This window comes from Cygnus olor, chromosome 8, assembly GCF_009769625.2.
Source record: "Cygnus olor isolate bCygOlo1 chromosome 8, bCygOlo1.pri.v2, whole genome shotgun sequence".
In the NCBI taxonomy this organism is placed as follows: Eukaryota; Metazoa; Chordata; class Aves; order Anseriformes; family Anatidae; genus Cygnus; species Cygnus olor.
Genome location: NC_049176.1, coordinates 11,090,025 through 11,112,722, shown reverse-complemented (window position 1 = coordinate 11,112,722; position 22,698 = coordinate 11,090,025). Strand labels below are relative to the sequence as shown.

At 61.3% G+C, this 22,698-nt stretch overlaps 2 protein-coding genes across 15 annotated transcripts in view; both read left to right on the top strand.

Annotated features, from left to right (window-relative positions):
- Positions 1-3,885: 3,885 nt before the first annotated feature.
- On the top strand, positions 3,886-5,364 carry IER5 (immediate early response 5). The gene has a single exon (XM_040566383.1). The coding sequence runs from the start codon at positions 4,019-4,021 to the stop codon at positions 4,757-4,759; it is 741 nt and encodes a 246-aa protein (XP_040422317.1). The 5' UTR covers positions 3,886-4,018; the 3' UTR covers positions 4,760-5,364.
- A 2,570-nt stretch (positions 5,365-7,934) lies between these two features.
- CACNA1E (calcium voltage-gated channel subunit alpha1 E) overlaps positions 7,935-22,698 on the top strand; it is a 112,780-nt gene continuing 98,016 nt past the window's right edge. For 9 of the 14 annotated variants that reach the window (XM_040566371.1, XM_040566370.1, XM_040566368.1 and 6 more), the window contains exon 1: positions 22,370-22,459. The gene's annotated coding sequence lies outside the window, so the exon portion shown is untranslated. Of the gene's footprint in view, positions 10,000-22,369; positions 22,460-22,698 lie in introns of those variants that run through there. The other 5 variants (XM_040566382.1, XM_040566380.1, XM_040566378.1 and 2 more) reach the window with 2 other exon arrangements.

Here is a 22,698-nt window from a genome sequence, read left to right as displayed (position 1 = left end):
ATCTGCGTGAATCATCGATTTTTTGGGGGTGGAAATCAACCCCAAACAAGCCTCTTCCTCCTCCTGAACCCTGCAGTGGTCTGGCACAAATGGCTCATTTTCAGATATCTAAGAAGTGAACTCGGGCTGGGGCTGTGCACGAATCCCTGTTTGGAAATGTTCCTCCGTGTCCTTGTAGACTTTTGTCAGCAGTCCCTGGGGGATGAGCCTGGGTCTGCTGAGGGGTTTAGTCGCCCTGAAACTCTGTTTTCACTTGAGGAAGCTCTCTGCGTGAAGGCTTTTGTCCCAGCCCCACTGCTGGTGAGAGACATCTGGGCGTCCTGTTCCTGTCTTCATCCCAGCAAGAGCCTAGCTCGTGAATCCCGTCCTGAACCAAAGAGAAGGGGGACGATGCGATGAAATAGTGCTGGGACAGTCCAGAGAAGCGATGAGCAGCCTCATCCCGTGCCTCGAGGAGGAGACCCGGCTTTCCCTGGCGGTCCCGCCGTGAGGGTTTTCCATCTCTTGGCTGCAGCTGGCTCCCCGGGGCCCGGCGCACATTTGGTGACAAGCCGCGGGGCTGGCTGCCGGAGGGCCGGCGCCGCTGTGGAAACAGGATCTCGGTAACCACATCCGCAGCCCCACCGCCACCGCGGCAGGTCGGCGAGGCCACGCTGCGCGCCAGATGGCCGGGGCGACCCGAGGCCGGCCTCCTGCTGCCAACCAGGCCTTTGGGACCTTCTCCCTCCCCGTTTCCGAGGGGTTTCTGCCTTCTCAGACGGCGAAAACCACCCGGCCACGGGCGGCCCACGCTGCCGGTGCTTTCATGAGGCCTCCCAGCCGCGAGGCAGCAGCGGTCGAGTCCCCGGCGCCGATGTCGAAGGCAGATTTAAACGCCTATAAAAAATAAATCGGCGGCGTGCGCAGCCCGCTGCAATTATTATTGTACCACAAGCTGTTTCCTGTCCCGAGCTTCTTTTATCTTGCATTGTTTTCCTTTCCAGGTGGGGCCGTGGGCTCCCCGCTGCTCGGCCTCCCGGGCTTCCTCTGCCGGCGCTGCCCGCCCGCCGCAGCTCGCGGCCGGGGGCCACCTTTGTCTGCCAGCCTCGCCGCCTCCCCCGGCCCCGGCTATTTCAGGAAACAGCAGCTGAGCCGGAGGAGATTGTTAATTGTTTGTCAAACCCCTTCCAGCCTCCTCAGATCACACGCGGAGATTAGAGCGCCTCTCGTCACACCCTTTCCTCCGCCTCCTTTCCTATCCCCCGGTGACCTGGGGGGGACGTGGGGGGGGGACACACGGTGGTCCTTCTGGGGGGTGGACGGACGGGTGGACAGACGGACGGATGGACGGACAGATGGATGGACGGATGGATGGACAGACGGACGGGCGGATGGACAGATGGACGGTTGGACAGACGTGATGCCTCCTCTCATGGGAACCCAGCGCCTCAGGGAGACCCCCCCGTGGGTGTCCTGACGGGTGCACACGCAGGAGCCGGGGGGCTGACAGCCAGACGGACGGACTGAACGGACGGACAGCCGGACAACAAAGCCAGCCCCGGGAGCGGGAGCTGACCTCAGAGGCTGCCATGTGACGCTGCCTCCAATTTACTAACGCGTGACATCAGCCTGGGAGGGAGAAGCAGGGGAAATGCCAGCACCAAAATACTGCCTGCTTTAAAAGGGCTGGCTGAAGGCTCCTCTCCACGTTTTTCCCCCCAAGAAAGCAGCCGCCCCCGGCCCCGCTTCGTTTTGCGAAGGGCACGAAACGCAGCCGGGGTCGGGCAGGGCTTTTTGCGCCCTCGGAGCCTTTGCAGCCTCGGAGGCTGTGGCCGGGGTGAGAAATGTCGTCTCATGTCATTGGGATGAGCAGCGAGCAGCATAACAGGTTGGTCAGCTCTTACTCAGCAAAGCTCCCCGTGCCGGGTCTTGCCTGCCCGTGTTCAGCTTTATTTCTGGCCGTGGAGTGGCTGTGAGCTGCTGCTCTTCATCAGCGTTTGAGTCAGGCAGGTGGCATCAGAAGTACCCTCGCCGAGATGTGTAACACGTGCCTTTATTCTTACTAGGACCACCTCTGCTGAGGACAAAGGGTCCTGCAAGCAGGCCCAGGGGTCCCAGAGCATCCCGTTCGGTGCCACACAAATAATTGGCACCGCTTTCCAGGGACGCGAGCCCACGCCGCGTGGCGCAGACGGGCACCGGTGGCAGGCAGCCACGCCGGCCGTGGGCGAGGAGCGGTGACTGCCATCCCAAATATCTGAGCTCAGACCTGCCCCAGCTGGTTAGACTGACCCGAGGGCTCAGGCCAGGGTGTTGCTGGCCCTCGGAGGCGCGGGAGCAGGTTCGGCGGGTCCGGAAAGCCGAGGACAGAGACAGAGACGGCGGCGCTCGGTTCCCACCGCCGCGGCCCGCGTTCCTCCGGCCTCCCACGCCGGGTGTGGGAGGGAAAGCCCTGCTCCGCTGCCCTGCTTTGCTCTGCAGCCTCGCAGGGAGGGGAAAGGCGGCTGCTGTGCTCTGTCCAGAGCAGCGTTTGGGGCTTTCCGACAGGAGGAGAACACGCGTTTGGGGTTTTGGGGCAGGAAGGCTCCCGCTGTGCCAACCGCGTCTTGATGTTTTTGCGGCCGAGTCTTCACCTGGTTTTTGTTACCGCTCTCACCAGCCACCCCGTTGTCCCTCCTGGAAGCTGGGACGTGGAAGCAGCCCCCTCCAATGAAGCATGCAGGCAGGAGTCGGTCGGGGAGGCTCAAACCCTGCCCGCCGGGATGCCACGACCAGGCTACGAGCTGCATTCACCATGGAGCTGGCATGGAGCGTGCCGGGGCGGCGGAGAAATTCCTGCAGTGAAAAAGTCCTGCTTCTTTTATTTTTTTCTTTTTTTTTCCCCCTAGCGAAATGATAGCATCCCTTTTCACCCTGCAGCAGCTCCCTCGTCCTCTGCGTTGCCCCCATCAGCGGCCGAAGCCGGCGCCGCGGGTCCCGCTCCCGGCTTCCTCGCTTTGGGGTGTCTGGGGGTGAGTCCCGGGAAAGAAAGAGATGGCAGCAAGCTGTCATGTGTTGGACGGGAACTCCGCAGATAGAAACCGATACTCCAGGGCAGCACATTTAACTTCCTTAATTTTGGGCCCGTCCTTTCACTTCTTGCCTCTCTGTGCCGCCTCCATCACGGGTGGTGGTGGCTCACTGGGGAGGGAGGCCCCTGCTCCGGCCCCGAAGTTCATCCATGGGGGAAATGGAGCAGCTGGCCGTGGGCAGAGGAGCTGCGAGGGGCTCTCAGCTGTCCCTGGAAGCTCCTGCTGGGTTCCTGGCCAAAATTTGGACACGTTTTCCTTGAAGCACCCAAAGGTGCGCTTCCCCTCCCCAGCCAGCGCCAGTTCCTTCTCTAGCACCACAAGACATTCGAGGCCGGTAGCGAAACTTTGGTTCTGCACAAAACAAGGCATGTTTTCTCCTTTTTTTTTTTTTTTTCCCAGAAACGTTTCATTTTTTCTGGCCCAAATTCCCACTTGTGGATCTCTGTGCCCCTGCAGAACCACTGCAGGCTTGGGTGCACCTTGGGTGGCAGCAAGGGCTGGCGGGGGGAGGAATGCTTTGCAAAGGGCAGGTTGTGAGAAAACACATCACTGTCCCCACTTGCCCCTGGACTCAGCTGCTGCTGCTTCTTTTTCTTTCTTTTTTTCTTCTTCCTCCTCCTCCTCCTCCTCTTCCCAGGTTTATGGCCGCTGTGGGCCCACCCCCTGCCGCCCCCTGGCGTTGCCGCTTTAAGGGCCCTCTCCGCGGGGCGAGCTTTCGAACCCGCTCCCCCGCCTCGCCATTGGCCGGCGCGGGCGCGCGGGGGCCGGCCGGCGATTGGTCGGAGCGGCCGGCGGGGCGTCCTGATTGGCCGCGGCGGGGGCGGTATAAAAGGCGGCGGAGCGCGTGGGGCTCGCCTCAGTCGGCAGCGAGAGCGGGTGGAGCGCGGGCGTGCGGAGCGGAGCGGCGGGCCCGGAGCGAGGCGGCACCGGCGCGAGGCGGCCCCGGCCCACACCCCCCGTTTTCCCCCATGGAGTTCAAGCTGGAGGCGCACCGCATCGTCAGCATCTCGCTAGGCAAGATCTACAGCGCGCGGGGCCAGCGCGGCGGCCTGAAGCTGCACAAGAACCTCCTGGTGTCGCTGGTGCTGCGCAGCGCCCGCCAGGTTTACCTCAGCGAGCCGGGCTGCCCGCCCGAGCCGCCCCCCGCCGTCTGCGGGCCCCCCGAGGAGCCGCCGCCGTCGCCGCCGCCCCCGCAGGACGAGGCCGGCCCGAGGCTGCCCGGCGCGGCCTGCCAGGGCCCCCGGCCGCGGCGCTGTTGCTGCGGCTGCTGCTGCTGCTGCGCCTCGGCGGGCGGCGAGGTCAACCGCGAGGCCGCCCGGCCGGACTGTGCTGCCGCCAGCACCGCCGCGGCCCCGCCGCCTCCGCACTGCCCGCGGAAGAGGAGCGCCGCGGAGAGGGGCCAGGCGGGCTCGCCGGTGAAGAAGCCCCGGAGGGAGGTGGAGGAGCCGCCCCCGCCGCCCCCACCGCCGCAGGGCGAGCAGGAGGACATGGAGACGGGCAACGTGGCCAGCCTCATCAGCATCTTCGGCTCCAGCTTCTCGGGACTGCTCAGCAAGGAGCCCAAGGGCCGCCGGCGGCCGCCCCTTGACGGCGGCGAGGCGGCAGCGGCCACCCCCGCCGAGGCGGCGAGCGAGCCGGGGCAGATCTGCTGCGACGAGCCGGTGCTGCGGACCCTCAACCCCTGGAGCACGGCCATCGTGGCCTTCTGACGCGCCGGCCGCACAGACTCACCCCTCCGCGGGGAAAAGGGACAGACGGCCCTCCGCCGGCGGACGGACAGACGGGCCCGGGGGTGACCCCCCCCCCCCCCCCTTTCCTCCCGGCCGCACGGGAAGGCCCGCGGGGCCGCAGCACTTCCCCTTCGCCGGGAGCCGGCCGTCGGCAGCCGCCCTGGGAGCGCCCCCGGCCCTGCCCTCCCGGAATTCCCCTTCCCGGCCGGGCCTCTGCCCTCCCTGGTGCCCCGGGGGGAGCGTCCCTGGCCGGCGCCGACGCTGGGGGCGCTCCCGTCGGTTTAATATTTTAAGCTTGGAAAGTATTAAGTTTATTGAATAAAGTCTCTATTTTGGAAAGGCTTAGGTCAGAACTATTACATGGTGCTTTTTAAAAGTGTTTATTGAGAGAAACAAAAAGTTTACAGACGCTCTGATGGAAAGTCCTTGAGCCTGTTTGTTAGGCTCGGTAACTCCTGGTCTTTGTTGTATAAAGGCTTGGGGCTCCCATAGGGGTTTTGTACAGTATTCTTCAGTGATGTATCTCGTTTTGTATAAAATGTAATTTCTACGTGTACAACACGTATTAAATATTTTCGACTGTATGAGCCTTAGTCCCTGTTTCTGCCCCCGCCTGGCTCCGGGGGGGAGGGCCGCGGGGCGCCGGGCAGGCAGCAGCAGGGTGTGGTTGCTGCATGTCTGTGGCTGGATCCACCCTGCCTCGCCAGAGGCTTGGGGTGGGTTGGAGTCCAGCTCCTCTGGGAGCGGGGAAGAAAGGGAACTTCTGTCGGGGCCGCCGGGGGCCCTTCCAGGTGTTCTGGCTGCTCCTGAGCAGGGAGAGGGGGCTCGGTGGGAGCATGGAGCGCTCCTGCTGCGTGGCGCAGGCTCGTTAATCCACGGGCTGCTGGCGGAGCTGTGCCGGGGGCATGGAGCTGCGGTAGCGCTCGAGGTCTTGCTTAGAAAGTACCTGATGTTCGCTTGGTTTGGGTGGGAGGTGGTTGCTGGGTCCCCGAAACGTGTCTGGGCGCAGTCCCAGCGCGGCCGGGTCAAGGGCTGGCGTCCGCCTCCTCGCTCAAAGGTCTGGGGCCGGGGGCGTGTGAGCTGATACTTCCCGGACATAGGCTGTGCTCCTGGCCACTTGCTGCTCTGCCAAAAATATCCGTCCATACCTCCTGTTTGTTGCTACTTGCAGAAGAGTTAAGACGATGAGTACCAGGGCTTTATTTTTTATTTATTTTTCTCGCTATCGGTAAAGCTGTAACTGGGTTGAGGTTCCTGCTCTTAAGGGTGGGGAGAAAAAGTTTGGCCTGTGCTTCACAGTGACTGTGGAGTGCCCCAGGGCGCTGTAATTAGAGTGAATTGTGGGGGATTTTTTTTCCTGCTTCTTGCTGTGAGATTCACTAGAGGCCTCTCTGCTCCTAATTAATGAACTCTTCCACCGCAGATTACATCTCCCGAAGTAAAGGAAGGCTCGTGTGTGCCCTCCGAGTCGTGCTGTGAAATGCAGCCTGGGATATCTCCCCAGACATCGGGGCCCGTCTCGGGTGGGAGAGCTGGGGAGCCGGCTGGGAGGTGAGCGATGACGAGCGCAGCCTTTCAGCTCTTCACTTTCTCTTATGTGGATGAAATGGGAGCAGAGGCTCCCAGCTGGGAGCAGCGCCGTACCCTCACGGGGCAGGCTGCGATTTTTACACTTGGTTTCTGTGGCAGCTGCAAGTGCTGGGGTTGGTCCTCCTGAAGTGCTAGGAAATGAGGAATGAGGGAGAAGCCGTCGGGGTGTCGTGGGGGGAGTTCTCCTAGTCTGGGTACAAGGTAGTGGTTCCCATGTGGAAATGCCCAAGTCTTACCATCTTCATTTGATTTTTTTCTTGAAATTTGTAGCTGGTGTCTGGTGGGGGAGTCAATTTGGGACTTTTGTCATGAGAGGTTGGCAGGAGGAGAAAGGTGGGAGGTGCGTGGTCTGGGGGCAGGGATGGCCTCTCCCTCCAGCCCTGCCGGAGGGCACGGATTGCTCTTTGGGTGAGGGGATGGCGATGCCCTCGTGCTCCTGTATGAGCACAGCTCCTTCCCGAGGCCTGGGGGAGCGCCTTGTTCCCACTCCTTTGCCAGCAGCATCTCCCTGAGCGCTGCCATGGGCTCGGGGCGCTCGTGCTCTCGGCTCAGCGAGGCGATCAGGAGCAGCTTCGCGTACCCGAAGGCTTCCTGGGCGCCTGGTCCAGCTGCTTCGTGGGTCCCCACGCGGCCGGGGCCCGACTTCCCTCTGGCACACATCGCCTGCCGGCGCTCGTATCTGTCCCATCTCCCAGAGGCGTTGTGCAAGAGCCTCGTGGCCGCCTGCCTCCGACACGCGGCGAGGGCAGCCCCGCGATGCTAGCGCGGCTCCCTTTGGCTGGCGGGAGCGCTGCGCAGAGCTCAGACCGTGAGCAGGTTCTTGTTTTTCAGCTGGTGAGCGGTGTCCCCGAAGGACCCAGGCCAGCTGGGGCTGCTCCTCGCGTGTTCCCCTGGTGTGTTTTATAACACGCGTGCGGGGCTAAGGAAGCCGTGCCCCGCTGGAAGCAGCAGAACCCCAGAATCGTGGCTTAAATCCAGCGCCCGGGAACAAAGCTGCCCCCCAGCCCAAGCTCAGGGACCGGGTGCCCCGGGGAGCAGGCGGCCGTTCCCAGGGCTGCAGCGGCCCCGCTGGCCCCGGGCAAGGGCGGGAGCGGCTCTGTGGTATGCCCCAATTGTTCCCGGCTGGAGATTTTCTGCCTAAGCTGCAGCAGGGCTTCGCTTAGCGAACTGCAGCTCGCCTCCCGAGCCTCCGCCGAGCAGCGCCTCTGCTTCGTGGGGGCTGCTGCGAGCGGCGCTGGTCAAACAAACCGCGCGCTGCTCCCAAAAGGCTGCGGGACTCGCCAGGGACCGCCCGCCCCGGGGTGTGCTGCGTGTCCCCAGGGAGCCACGGGCTGCTGCTGAAGGGGTCTGGGAAACACAGCCGAGACGGGACAGCCGCCGGTACGTTTCGGTTTGTCGCAGAGGGGTCTGCGCCTCCGCTGGAAAATGAGTCTCAAATCGAAACAGACTCGTAATTACTACGCTGAATTAGTTTTGGTATCGTTTTTTCTGCCTTTTTTTTTTTTTTTTTTTCCCGGCGTCTTGCCTTGTTCCTACAATCCCATTGACACAAACAGGGGCTGGTTTCCCGAATTCATCTGTTCCATCACGCTGCTCCCATCCCTGGCCGTGTCTTCCCGCGCTGAGATGGCCGCAGAGGTGAGGGTGACGGGATGGGACAGATGAGAAGGGACGGGGGAAGCGGCCGGGGGAGAGGCTCGCTGCCCAAACCCGCCACCCCTGCAAATGCTGACGGAAGAAGCAGGAGCACGTGAATGAGCCAGATAAAAATAAAAACTTCCATCACTTGGAAGAGAGGGCGACACCTATGGAAAGTGCCCCACGGGGTCTGGGCGGATGTGACCTAACGGGAGGATGGCAGGGCGCTCGCCTTCCTGGAATAGCAGCGGGCCGCGGAGATGGCTGGAAGCGGCTCCTCCACGTGGGGCTGAGGCTGGAGCCGGAGGAGGAGGCTGTTTGGAGCTCGGCCCCTGGGGCAGACAGGAGCGGAGGGCTGCCCGGGGAGGACAAGGCATGCCGCGTCGGCTCGCCTCCTGCTGCATTTGGCCGCCGGTGGTCGCGGGCTGCAGCTCCCGGTGCCGCAGCTCTCACCGGGATGCCTGCTGGAGGGAGAGGAGGATTTGTACACGCTCGTGCCAACGACGTGAATCACCTCGGCCTTTACAGGGACGAACCCACGCCTCCGGGGCCGGCTGCCAGCCAGCGCTCCCCTCCAGCGAGGCCGAGAGGGGCCGAGGCTCGGCGGAGGCTCCGGGTGCTCCCTCCCCGTGCCCTCCCGACCCGGTGCGACCCGGCTCGGCCACCCGTCCTTCCCCTGCCCGGGGCAGGCGGTGTGGACTCAGTGCTGCAGCATCCTGCCGGGGCTGTGTCAGCGCTCAGGAATCCGGAGAGAGAGCTGCGGGGAGGGAGGGAAGCCGGGAGGGAGGCCAGCGCCTCGGGGCTGCGCGCCTGCTGGGGCCTCTCCCAGCTGCATGGGGGGCACCGGAGGGAGGGCAGGGGGGTGCTGGGGAAGAAGAAGAGAAAATCCAGGCCAACGCTGGTCCCGGAGGCAGGGTCAGGGCCGGGCGAGCGCTGGGATATGGGGATAAAGATGAACAAGTCCCTTCTGGTTGTAATTTCTGCTCCCGATGCGCACACCCTGCGGGGCCCCCCCCGGCTGGGCGAGGGCTGCCTGGCCGCGCCGCCCCAGGGGGAGCGGTAATGAAACGCAGGGCTGCCTGGGAGGGCAGGGGAAAAAAAGGCTCCGGCTGAGGTTTTGTGCCTCTGGTTTCCTCCAGCAGAGTGATTTATTGGCGGTGGAGAGGGGGAGGGAAGGGCTCGGAGCGGCGGCGAGGCGCATGGCGAGGCAGGTACGGGGCTCCTCCACGTGCCCGATGCGGGATGCTCTGGCACGTCACCCCGTGGCACGTCGCCCCACATCCTTTCACCCCCCTCTTCCTCCTCCTCCTCCTCGCCTCCGACCTCAGCTGTCGTCTCCGGTAGCTCAGGGGCTTAATCCGAGCCCCAGGACAGGTCGAGGCACATCCAGCGCCATGCGTGCAGATGCAGGAAGGAGCACAAACAATCCCCAGGGAAAATATTCCACTGCTGCTCTTCCTGGCACCGAGCAGTACCGGGGGGTGGAAAGACCTCGCCGTAAAAATACTGCGGGAGGCTCAAGCCCCAAATCTGCCTCCTCCTTGGGGACCTCAGCCTGGCCCAGCAAGGGGAAAGCCGCAGAGGGCGCAGCGTCCGCGGGCTCGGCATCGCCGGCGCCACGTGCTGCCCGCTGCTGGACTCTGCCCTCGGCCGCTCTCCTCCTGTTTGCTTTGGCAAGGCCCGGGCGGGAGGGCACGAACGGGCCGGGGCGGGGGGGGAAGGAGAACGGGGAGGGAAGTGGAGGAGCGGATGGGGAGCGCGGGGAAGGGCAGGAAGGACACAGCTGGCTCAGAAACGCCAGGAGGGCAGGAAGGAGGGAGCGGAGCCGGGGAGGGATCCCCCTGCAGCCAGGAGGATGCCCCCTCCCTTGCTAAGCCAGGGCCCCATCCTGAGCCCGGCTGGGGTTTCGCTAGCAGCCAGCAGGAGGAAGTGGCTCTTTGAGCAGCAGAGGACAGAAATCCCCGTCGGCCTCGAGCCACCGAGCGCGGGTGGTGAATCGTCCTGCTCTGCCCTTTAAGCCTGCTGCCGCCCTCCCACGCGGCGACCCCGCTGGATTTACCGGGCTCCACGTGCCTGCAGCGGTGACCCGACCCCCCTGGTGCCCACCCCGTTTGCTCTCAGGGGGGATATAAGTGTCCCTGGGGGTCCTTGGCACAGCGGGGAAGCCGGGAGGAGCTGTACCCCGAGGAAGTTGCCTCTGCTGCTTGGGGATCGGGGTGAATTCATTCAGTCGGTGAGCTTGGAGGGAACCCAGCACCTCGGGGTGCTGCTCAGCACCATGCTGGCTCCGCTTGGTCCCTGCGTCCGCTGCGGAGCTGCCCGAAGGAGGCTGCAGGAAGAGAAGAGGCGGCTGCTCACGGTGCCACCACCGATGTGCCGACGTCCCCAGAGCCTCTGGGCGCAGCCCAGGCTGACGACGTCCTTCTGCTGCCCGCTGCTCCTCGGGGATGTGGGAGAAGAGGAGCCGGCCGGGCTGGAGGCAGGTTGCAGCAGCCCTCCTCCTCCTTCCTTTCCTTGTGCAGCAAAGCCCTCTCGTGGAGGCCTGCAGTAGCTTGCCAGCGAGCGGCTGCCTGCTGTGCTGCCAGCCAGCACCCCGGGGCCCCGCAGGGTGCTGTGGGGGTCCCAGGAGCACCCCAACACCTCCCAGCAGAGCCCTCTTGTTCCTCAGTTTGGCCTCCAGCCTCCCACCCACATAGCACGAGGGCTCGGGGGGCTGCTCTGCCTCCATCCCACAGCATGACGGTCCCCGGGGTGAGCTCCTGGGACCCCTGGTACCCATCCTGGTGATTTCTGGGGAGCTGGGGCTCTTTTTGTGCTGCTGGGAGCACGGATGCGGAAAGCAGCTGCCAAAGAAGAGGCTCTGGGCTGAAGACAAGCAAAGGCACTGTGTAAATGCCAGCAAAACGCTATCCTCACTGGGCCAGGCAGCAGAATACGTCCCTGCCTTCCCTCCGGAGGTACAAGGAGATCAATTCCCCCACATGGAGCCCCCCCCCCAGCCTCCCATGGGGCCAGGGGGTATTTAAGCTCAGCCCAGGGCTCCTCCCTCCCTGTTTTAGCTGGGCTGTGCAGGGGGTGGCTGTCCTGCTCTGCCCCGGGCTGGCCGGCCTGCAGCAGCACCTAGAGCTCTGCTTGCGGCTGGGACGAGGCGATCAGGCAAGCTTCAGCCTCCCAAGGCACTGGGTGCCCTGCTCCTGGGGCAGAGCCCCGTGCTGGGGGCGTGTGGCTGTGTGGGCTGGGCTCTGGGGGCCTCCATGTTGGGGGAGTGGAGGGAGTTGAGGTGTTTGCCCCTGTGCTGCCATAATCCCGAGCTCCGCTCAGCTGCAAGCAGCTCAAATCCCCTTGGGATAAAACAGGGAGCGAGTTCTGTCCTCCTGTCCCGTGTCGGTGTGTCCGTGCTGCTCCCTCGTGGGGCTGAGGTCCTGCTCCTCGCCCCATCGCAGGCATGCCTGTTGTGCCTGCCTCGCTGTGCTTTGCTCTCCCCGTTTTCTCCTTAGGCTGGGTTTTGGGCTCATCGGATGCACCTGTGGGGCTGCCCGTGGTTTCAGCAGGGCCCTGTCCCGTGTGCCGTGCCGGTTACGGTGATCCTGTCACCGGTGTGGCCGTGGCGTTGGTTGCAGAGCGGCGTCCTCCATGCGGCTATTGTAGCATTTAAGCGTCTGGCACAGCGAGCCGGCATCTCTTAAGGGATTATTTGCGCTTTCTTTCCAGGCCCCACTTAATGGCCACCTTGCAGCCACCGCTCCATTGTGAGCCCCCGAGCCCTGGCTCGGTTCCAGGCGGAGAAATTACACCCTGCCTGAGCAGCCGCCTGCCTCACCTTGCTCTCCTGGGGTCCCCCCCTGATGCTGCCTCTGTTAGGGCAGCAGTGAGGGGCCCCCGTGTGCCGTGGGGACATCGATGCCTCCCGAAGAGCAAACCCCAGCACTCAGGCTGCTTCCCAGGCGCTCCGTTCCCCTTTTGTCCCGAATCGGTTTAATTCCCCGCCTCGGGTCTGTGGTTAAGTAATTTCCCTGCACTTCTAGCTATGCAAAAAATTGTTGTGCTGGTTGTGCTGAAATTGCACGGTTGCCACCTCCTCGCCTGGGGGCTGACGGCAGGCTGTGTAAATATTTAGTGGTTCTGCTCGCTTGGCACCAGCCCTTTGGTTTTCTCCAGCCTGCCTCCTCCCATGGCACGCAGGGCCCTGCAGCGGGGTGCCTGCGGGGTCTGGGGGCTGGGTAAAATAGTTCTGGGTGAAGACTGGGCAGTTTTGGGGCTGATGCAGTCAAATGGCAAGCCTGCATCCTGCATGAGTGCCCCAAGAACCTGGTTCTGCTGGTTTTTGGGATAGAGAGGGTGAACTGATGTCCCCTGCCCTCTGGGGCAGGTTGGGTGGCTCTGGGTGGTGCTTCCTCGGTGGCCAAGCTGGCACATGGGGATCCATGGCCCCAGCCATGTCTAAAGGACCTTGCCCATTACACGGGGCTTTTTTGCCTCCTGTTTACCTCCTCACAACTCAGCTTTTCCTCGAGGCTCTCTGCTCACGTTGTTTCTCCAGCCTCATGCTGCTCTCCTGCATGGGGACATCCCACCACCAGCAGCTCCCCAGCTTCTTGCCAGGCATAAACCTGCCCCACGGCTGCTCCAGGCACCGCTCCCAGCCCTTTTTGGTGTAGGATCCTGCTTTCTGTGGGTCTCCCTGCCCTCCTCCCCCAGCACCTTCCCACCCCTCGCCAGCTGGCTCTGTGAGTGCGGAGCCACGGCATTCATTTCGCTTCTCCAGCAGCACCTCCTGCTTTGATCAATAAATTACCCTCTGCCATCTCCAGAGTAATAAAACAAAAACCTCATGGGCGTAGAGTGATTTGATGGGAATTAATGACACTCTCATCCTCTTACTGGAGCTGTAGAGCTGGCTGTCGCTGCCGGCTCCTCGCTGCTCCTGTCCTGCCCTGCAGACCCCGGGGGAGCCGCGGCTCTGAGGGACGCGGTGTCTCGAGGAGCAGCCGGCGGCACCCAGTGCAGGGAGAGTTACTGGGCTGTCTGGGGAGAGCTGCTGAGCCCCATGGTCCTTTTGGAGGACGTTGGTGGCACGGGGAGGATGCAGGTGGATCGCATGCTTGCAGACCCCAAAGTGAGGTCTGTGGGGCTGCAGCAGGATCCAGACGCGCACAGACTGTGGGGTGGTGGCGGGCAGTGGGGCTCCTTGCTGAGGGGTGCTTAAAAAATAATAATAATTAATCTGAGCTCAGAACATGGTGGAAAAATTCCAGAAAGGAAAGACCCCGGAGGGCTACTCAGTGCCAGTGAGCGTGGGGGAGCATTTTGGGGAAGCATCCCTACGTGCTCGCCCTGTTCTTACCTGCTTTTTATGCACATGCTGCTGGCCGTGGTAGGAGCTGGGGTGGTGGGAGGGGAGCTCTGCGCTGCCCATGGGTGTCTGTGGGGCTACCACACCTCCTGCTGGCACTGCGGGCATGTGGTCTGGCTCCGACAGAGGCTTGCTTTTGTGCTCTGGGGTCCTCAGAGGTGGTGGCATTGGCCCTCAGCAGGCTGGGGATGCTGGAGGCTGTTCTGCTGGCTCTGCGAGTGAGAAGCAAGTCCTCCTTTGCTGCTGCCATGGCTTGTGATTAGCAGCCTTAGAGGAGTTGTTTGGGATGGCACACGTTGCCTTGCATGGCAAATTCCACCCCAAAAGGAGCGTTTGCACGCTGGCAGTGCTCAGGAGGGGTGAGGTGTGAGATGCTGCCAGCTGCTCGTGGAGCTCCTCAGCGGGGCAGGTCTGGGCTGCGCCTGCAGCTCCCACTACTTGCCCTCTGGGATGGCCAGCACCACGCTGTGTGGCCAGGTAGATGAGCCAGCAGCACCGGCTTTCCCTCAGGAAAAACGCCACCTCCGAAAAACGAAAGGCTGCATTTCACAATTTTCCTCCCTCCCTCTGTGCTCCCTAGCCATAAGTGAGCAGCAGGCTGCTGGAGCAGGGACTAAATTGCTCCAAAAGGGCAATTCTAGGTACTTTGTTTTCCTGATATTGCTTTTTGGCACACGCAGGTATTTGGGGATCCTGCTGGAGCATCCTTCTGATGCTGGGGAGAGCTGCCCATCCCTGGCAGTGGCTGTTTCAGGATGCAGACCTCTGGCTTGCAGATATAACAAGGCCGGCTTGCACCACAGGGGGGATGGAGATGGCCTCAAAATGACTGCTGGTACAACAAAAGGCTCTGCTCCACTGCCAGAGCTGGTGGAAATAGGGCAAGGCTTGGCCTTCCCTTGCCCCAGAGCAGTGAACGTGCTGCAAGGGGCACCGTGATCCTCTCCAAGATCTGTCCCCTCGTGCCATCTGCTCGCAGCTCTGCTCAGGGTGACTCACGGCACCAGGTGCAGCTGTTGGAGCTCTCAAGAGGTGCTGAATCTCCTTTGTTTTCCCCTGTTTTGGTGAAGCAGCACACAGCCCGTGCCCTTGGTGGAGGTGCTGAGCTCTGGGCAGACTCAGGTGGATGTCCATGGGGGGATGCGTCCCCCCTGCCCGGCCAGCTCGGGTGCTTCACCGCACACGAACGCTGCTCTGTTTGCAGCTCCAACGAGTCCTTGCTCTCAATTAGCCTTGTGGGGATGAGTCCCGCAGGTTAATTACATACTGCACCTGAAAAAATAGGCACAAGAGCAGATCTATTGTTCTAAACTCATTGTGCTTGGGCACGCGTTCAGGGCTGTTGTTTGTTTGCTGCTGCAGTGGAGATGGCAGACCCGTGCTGAGCTCCGGGTCTCGTGCTCTGTTCATGTGCCTCCTCTTCCCAACCTCTCCTGGCCGTGCCAAAATCAGGTGCCCGAGGCTTTCATGCCTCTCTCAGCAGGAGGTGCCGCCTGCCACCACTGTTCCTGCTGTCCCCACCCCGTGCCCCAGGTGCTCCCATGGTCCCCAGGGAGGGATTTGGGGTGCGCCGAATGTCCGTCGCTCGTTCCTCTTCTGTGCTGCATCTCCTCGTTGGTTTCTGATGAATCAGCCCCCTTTATGGCTCACGAGGCTGCTGATTTATCCTTCACCTCCTGCCGAGGGAGTTATGGGCCAAAGCACTCTAAAAAAAGTCAAACAAACATAAATCCTGTCCCGTTTCTGAGATTCTTGCTGTAAACTACCTGCAGCTCGGAGGAACGCCTCCAGTGCAGAAAGCCTTCTGCCATGAGTTCTCCTAAGGACTTCCAAAATCCTACTTTTGAAGATTAAATTGCATTTGGTTGCTGCAAGGAGACTTTTTTGAGGTTAGTTGGACATTTTGTAAAGCTGGGGGCGATGCCAGCTATGATGTGGAGTGAGCCACATCCTCTGGTGCCGTGATGAGGACCTCCTCTGCCACTGAGAAGCTGTTGGTTTTTTTTTTTTTGGACGTGGTTGTCTCTGGAGCAAGACAGAAATAGTTTTGGCTGGCACCTGAGCCCCACGAAGCCTGTAGGCTGCCTCCTGATGAGGAGCTGGGTGGGAGGCCACGTGCTTAGGGGAGGCGGGCGGAGATTTGGGTTGCATCAATTTAGTCTTCCGTGAGCTGACAAAACAGATTTCCCGTTAGGAAATTGCAGCATTTCAGCACTCGGCTGTCTCAGGCTGCAAATAAAAGGTGATTATTCAGTATGGAGATGGAGCTGCGTTTCAGAGTGCTCCCGGAGCTGAAATCCCCAGGCTCCCAGCTTCACTGGGGTGATCTGGGATGCCCAGGGCTGTGTGCACCCCAGGCACTGATGTGCTTGGTGCTCCTGCCTTTGCGAGCTGGCTGGGGCTTCCAGAGGGATTTTGGCTGGTGATGAGGCTGCGAGCATCCTTTGGGACCTGAGAACAGGCTGGGGATGTGGGGCTGGGAGGCGGAGAGCAGCAGGGTAGAGTCTGGGTTGGTGCCGTGCTGGGGGCTCTGCCCCTGCTAAAGCCACCCAAGGGGGTTCCCCATCCGTGCGATGGAGCCCCGTGCACGTCCAGATCACAAAATCACAAGTGGTTTTGGCTCCGAAGCTGTTCTGAAGGGTTTTGTTGAGTGCCCAAGGGCATCGGCACAGCTTGGCTGCTGGTGGCTGGGGAGGAGGAGCTCAAGTGCCCCCCTCGGTGCTCGTTGCAGGGCAGAGGGAAAGGAAATGGATGTGCTCCTTGGGCTTTTGCTGTGGGGATAACGGAGAAGCTGGGGAGGAAGTGATTCATGCCTTTAATTCTCCCTCCAGTTCGGAGGGACGTGGAGATGGGCTGTGCTGCAGTTTGGGGGCAGAAACCACGGGAATGGGGCTGAAACCCCGGGGCCAGTCTCGCCAGGGTGACCCTTTGGCAGCACGCGGGCTGTGAGGGAGCGGTGACCTGGGGATGGATGGACAGATGGATGGATGGATGCTCAGGTGCTGCCAGCCCCCCTGCTTTTTGGTGCCTTGTTGAGCCAGGCTTTGTGAACAGTTTCCCAGCAACAGCTTCCCCAGCTCCTTGCTGCCTTCCTGAAGCTGCCCGAACGTGCGCTGCAGGGGGAGAAACTGGGGGGGGACCGGGCGGCAGAGCAGGCTGGCACCCCAGGGCTCAAAGCTGAAGCTTCTCCCTGCCTTCCCCAACGCCGAGCTGTCAGCTCTGTGTCCGATGGCTGTGTTCGGCTCGTTTTCAGGCTGCCAGCACACCCCTCGTTGCCCATGGGTGTTGGGGTTTGTGAGAGGTGCTGGGGGCAGCCCCGGGCACCTCCCTGCAGTGGGAGCCCCGGGGGATGCGCAGGAGCTCCACGAGGCCCTGTCCTGGTGGGAAGGGTTGAGCCCAGCAGGTCTGGCGGCCCTGCTGGGTGCAGAAGGAGGGGAGGGAAGGGAGAGAAGAAGTTTATTTTCCCCTTGGTTTATGGCTCAGCCCAGGTGTCTGCGTTTTTAGGTTTGGAAATGAGTGCGGCAGCTCCTGCTGCCTGTCAGCTGGCCACAGGTGCAGGCCCCAGCCGTTCCTGCATTTCCCCTGCTCTCTTAAAACTCCAATTTCTCACCTAGGCTGGGACCGCAGAGGCCTCCCAGCACAAGCCAGCTGTGCACAAGGCTCCATATCTGTACCTCATCAGGATTTCCACCTCCCAGGCCCTCACCTCTGTCCAGGGGAGCCTGGGAGGCCATGGGCTGTCCCCATAGCAGGTCCCAGCAACCAGGGGGCACATCTGGGACCTGTCAGCGAAGGCACTGGTCACTCTGTTAGGAAAACCACCGTGTTTCCATGTGCTGTGACAGCTGCAGGGCGATGTTTTTGCTCTGGATTTGGCTGCATGGTCTGGATACGAGGTTCCTCAAAGCCCCCTTGCTCTGAGGGTTAACCCGAGCGCATGGGGGCTAGACCCACGCATGGGAAGCTGCCGCCAGGGCTCTGCCCGTCCCTCCAGTACTGTAATGGGGGAGGAAAAAAAAAAAGAACATTTTGGTGTAGGGGAGAGAGTGCTCGGTGCCTGGAATTGAGGCGAGCTGCCTCAGGAGGAGAGGGATGCCAAAAAAGCTGCTCAGCGCCGCATTTCCCCGCTGCTCATACGCGTCTCTGGGCACTCCCCTGCGGTGAGACGCCCTCCCCGCCTGCTGGCAGGAGGCTCCTGTTTGGATCTGCTTCAGCGTTATTTTGCTAATATTGCTGTTTGTTGCCTCTTGGAGCTGTGCCTCAAAGCCTCAGCGGCCTCGGGGGCTGCCAGCTCTGATGCCTGGTGGGGTGCCGTGGTGCTCCCTGCAGGACCAGCACCCATGGGTGCGTCGCTCACCCAGCCTTGGCTCTGCTGGGGGGTGACTCGAGCTTTCCTGGTGTTCTGGGTAAAGCTGGGGCTGCTTAAGGACCTGGGCACGGTGGGTTTGTGGCTGCTGCTGCCCTGTGGGGAGCTCCAGGGCAATCCCTTGGGCAGAGGATGGGTGAAATTCAGCCTGTTTCTGGGCATTGGGGTGGGAGGGAGGGATGCTGTGTGTGAATGGCTCCCAGCAAACAGGTGAAAGAATCTCAGCTTGCGGAGGTTTGGGGTGTTGGGTGGAGGTACTCGGGGTGTCGTGTGGCTCTGGGGCTTCGTGAGGATCCCTGTCTGGAGGTTGGGGTCAGGGTCAGACTGAGCCCAGCTGCTGCCTCTGCCCAGGGTTAGGAGAAATGGGGGAAACCAGGGCAGGCTGTGCAGCATGCTGTGTCCTCCCCCCTGCTCTTCTTCTACAAAGAGCTCCTCTTGCGATGGGCTTGCTGATACTCAAAAGACCCCAAAAAAGGCCCCAAAAGACTGTGCTCATCCTCTGCTGGCCTGCAAGCCTAGCACAGAGACAGAAACATGAAATGTTGACTTGGTTGTTGAGATAAAGCCAGGTTTAATTCACAGCAGGTTTAGGCATTGTTTGATGTGAGTAGGAACAACATCGATAGACCTTAAAGAGGGTAAGTTGTTGTTGGATCCATGCGGTGCTCCTGTGAGTGGAGGAGCATCACAGAGTGGTTTTATAGAGGCATCTCAGACTGCCTCAAGTTAATATTTTGGGTAAGGAGACACCAGCAGTGTTAGCAGTATGTGACGAAGCGGGCAGGAGATGGAGATGCTGGAACGGTGTTTGGGGTGGTTTTGGGGGAGCCGGCGGCCCCAGGGGCAGCGTGTGCAGGCACAGGGCTGTTGCGAGGAGCTAACTCCCTTTCCATCCGTCCGATCCTCGGGCAAATGACAAACGCAGCCCCAGGCTTCACAGCGAACAGCGAGCAGTTGGTTTCGCATGGCTCCCTTTCAAAAATCCCAAACTGGAAAGGGAGGAAAAACAAACAATCAGATCCGAAGGAACTGGGTTTTTGGCACTGGCTCCCTCCGTGTTGACTGGGCTGTGAGACAGACCCTGAGAAACGGCTCAGATTTGAGTCAAACAGCTCAGACGCAAGCAGGGGGGAGAAAACACCAGTGGGTAAACGTCTGTGCGCCCAACTCCAGGGCTGTGTGCAGGTGGAGGGGGGCAAGGTGAGGGTACGGGGCTCTGCGTGGTTTCCAGGTGGCAGACACACTTAAAACATGCGAGGGGTAATTATACCTTGGGCACCAAAGCGGGACGAGCACCAGGAAAACGCACGCAGGGGGGAGCTCAGCCATGCAGAGCAGCGCTGGTGCTGGTCCTGGGCACGGGGTGCTGGCCCCAGGTGGCACCAGGCAGGGCTCGTCCCGTCACCAACCTCACCAACAAAAACTGGCCAGAGCATCCCGGAGGTGTTTGATATCATTGTCTGCAATATCCGATGGGTGAATTTTATATATATTTATGCATAGGTTTATACATATATATTTATAGAAGACAAATTTAGTGTTAAATGATCATCTCCTTTGGGGTGCAGCTTGCTTATGGCTCGGCTGAGCGGCAGTGTGATCCTAAAGGGACAGGGTGGGCCCTGAGCTGCCTCCAGCTCCACAGCATCGCTCGCCCTGGAGGCGCACAGTGCTGCCCAGGCTGCGGTTTTCCTCCTGAAAAGTCTCAGAAGTTTCTGTTGTTGGAAAGCTTTCTGGGTGAGGATTGTCTGGTTTTGGAGAACATGAGCGTGTATTTTGGCGTTTGCAGACCTTTGGGAACAGACCTTAATGAGGGCACCAGCATAGCAGGGGGAAGCGTTTGGCTGGTGCCCCAAGGCGCATCAATCCTTACCTGCTGCTTTCCCATGCGACTGCAGCCGCTTTCTCCAGGAGAGCAGCACTCGTTTTCCTCAGCATCCTATGGCTTTCTGGGCAGGCTCGGCAGCTCTCAGCGCTGCCACGAGGGCAGGAGCATGCTTTGCTCTCGTCCCTTCCCTGTACCAAAATGGGAGCTGCTTTAGCCAGACCATTGCTCATCAGGGCTTGTCTGCCTGCTTTCAAAGCCCAGCGGCTCCCCAACCATCTATCCCAAAGCTTAAGCAATCTTGCTGCTAAGTATCTCTTTTTTTTCTTCCCCTCTAAGTGTCTAATTTACAATTTACAGCCCATTACTTCTTGTCCTGTTCCCAGTGGGGATGGAGCACAATTTATTCCCGCACCCTTTGTAGCAACCTTTTGCATAATTGAAGACTGCATCACGTCTCTTCTGCCTTCTGATTTCCAGACTAGACAAATCCAGCTCTTTGGGGCTTTTTTTTCAACAGGTTGTTTTGCTGCCCTCTGTGTGCTCTTTGCTGCCCTCCGAACTCTCTCCAATTAGTCCACATCTGAAGAGTCTGTGGCTGCGCACGCAGGGAGGAGGAGAGGAAAAGCTGGCTAGGCTTTTGTGCTTATGCAGAAAGAAGGCAGGATTCAAAAGCTGGAGGTCCTTGAGGTTACCCCAGAGTGCTGCTCTGCGGGACTCGGGGTCAGCAAGTGAGCAGCGAGGATGGGCGAAGCCTGGGCAGTGCCTGCAGAACGAAGTGGTGCTGGGTTTGGGCAACGGCCTTGGGTGTCTCGGTGGCTGCTCCCACAAGCTTAGGGTCAAGAAATGTCAGATACTAATAATAAAACCTCTCATTTTTGTTTAGCTGGGCTGCCGTGCTTTGCAGTTCTGCATTATTATTGTTGTTGTTGTTGTTTTTGGCACGGTGCTTCCAGCCAGCACCTTGGGCTGGTGGCCCCGGGCACCCCGCTCGCCTTTACGCACGCCTGCGGCCGAGGGATGCTCCTGCGAGGAAGCAGGCGTGGGGCCAGCCACGTGTGGGTGGGTGCTGCTGCTCCTGGCTCCCCAGGGCCACCAGCAGCTCCGCTGGCTGTCGGCACGCATCCTGCCTGCCCCTCTCGGTGCTTCGCTCCCATCTCGCCGGAGCCGTGCGGGGTGGTGGGAGGAGACGCTCGGCTTCGTCTCTGCGCGGCTCGGGATTGCGTTTGCTTTCGGGATGCCGGTCTGGTTTTATGCCTAATCATCCACGGGGCTGGCGGCACCACACACGTACCGAGTCCTCGGGGCGAGCCTCGCTGCTCCTGCCCAGCTGGTGGTGGCACCCGCTGCTCGGTGGCACCCGGGGGGGCAAAGCGGGGCTGGGCTGCGCGGGGAGAGGGCGATGCGCACCCAACGGTGAACCCCGCGAGCTCGATTACCCCCAGCTCCACCGTGAGCAGGTAACCATGGAGACATCCGAATCCGAGGCATCGCCAGGCCCCGAGTAGCAGCACATCCGTGTGTTAAAATGCAGACCCCAGGCCTCTGGCAGGGAGAGCTGGACGCGTGCTCAGGGTGCCCGAGCTGCAGGGAGCCTGTGTGGGGCAGGATTTTGGGGGGGTGGTGGCGGGTGTAGGGCTGTGCCCAAACAGTGTCACTGTGGGGCCAGAGGGATGCGGTGCTACAGGGTGCAGCTGCATCCATCCCTGTGCAACAAAAGGGGAGGAACTGGTGGGGTTGGTGATGTGCACAAGTTGTTGGGGGCAGAAGCCCAACCGGTGTTTTTTCCTCCTGGACATGCCAACGTGGCCTTGCTTGGGCTGGATTTGGGATATTGGTGCTCCTGGCAGTGGGTTGAGGGATTTCTGTGCATCCCACAGGGATGGGTATCCATGCACATCCTCCCCAAGGTGCCGGTGGAGGAAGCGTGCCAGGGCAGGAGCGTGCTCAGCGAGCGTGTGAATGAACCCAAGCACTGGAGGAGACGTGCTTTAAATGAAGCACTCATCGCTGGGCTTTTCTCCCCTTAGCTCCATTCACACTTAGAGATGAAGGCTTTAAAGAGACAGCACCCGGGCTGGGTGGCACAAGCGTGCACCCCTTGCGGGGGGGTGCCGGGTGCGTGGCCCCACAGGTTGCTGCAGAGCCGTGCAACGCCCTGGCAAAGCAGGACAAACGTAACCCGTCCCCAAATCTCCAGCACCCCCAGCCTGCGGTGTCACCCTGCCCTGCCGGGGTGCTGCACCCCCAGGGTGACACCTGTGGCCGTGGTGGCACCTCGTGCCCTGCGTGGCGAGGTGCTGGGGCAGGGCTGTGCACCATGCAGCACCATGCAGCGTGTGTCCTGGCTCCCTAGGAGGACAGGGACAGTTTGGGGACAGCGCTGTGAGCAGCGGGGCTGGCCGTGGGGACACCGCGGGGTCCCCACCTTGTCCCGGGCTGGACCCGGCCAAATGAGCCCAGGAGCAGCCGGGGTGGGGGCTGCTGGGGGTGGGCACACGGCGTGGGTGTGCACACGGGGGGGTGTGTGTGTGTGTGCAGGGGGTGTGCCCGGACACTTCTCGCCGTGTTTTGGCGGAGCTCGGCTCCTTCCCTCCTTTGTTATCCCCCGTCTGCCCGCTCCGGTGTGTGTGTGTGTGTGCGCGAGTTCTTTCTCCGATTGTCAGAGATTTCTTTTCCACTGTGTGGGCAGGAGACAGATTTTAACTGTCTCTATTTTCTTTCTATTTTTTTTTTTTTAATTTCTCGTTCTTCTCCCCCCCCCCCCCCCCCTCCCCCTTCCCCCTCGCCTTCCTCCCTTCCCCGCTCCTCTCCCTCCTCCCTCCCCTCCCCGCGGCTCCCCCCCCCGCCATCTCCGCGATGCCTCCGGAATAGCTCGGGCAGCCGGAGCCATGCCTCCCGCCCCAGGTAAGCCCCCCCCCGGGCCACCCTCATCCCTCTCCGTGTCCCCGGGGATGTCGCCGAGCCCAGCTGCTACCTGTTGGGGACCCGCCGGGGACAGCCGCCGGCTGCTCGCTGCCCACCCGGCAGCCGCCTTCCTCCTCCTCCTCCTCCTCCCGGTGGACATTTCCTCGCCTCCCGTCTCCCGAGGCTTTTGTCTCGCCCTGGCAGCCGAGGATGCTCGGAGCTCGGTGGTTTTTTTTTTT

Bases quoted from the DNA above. Each gene is read 5' to 3' on its own strand.
- IER5 (XM_040566383.1), top strand. From the start codon at position 4,019: ATGGAGTTCAAGCTGGAGGCGCACCGCATCGTCAGCATCTCGCTAGGC.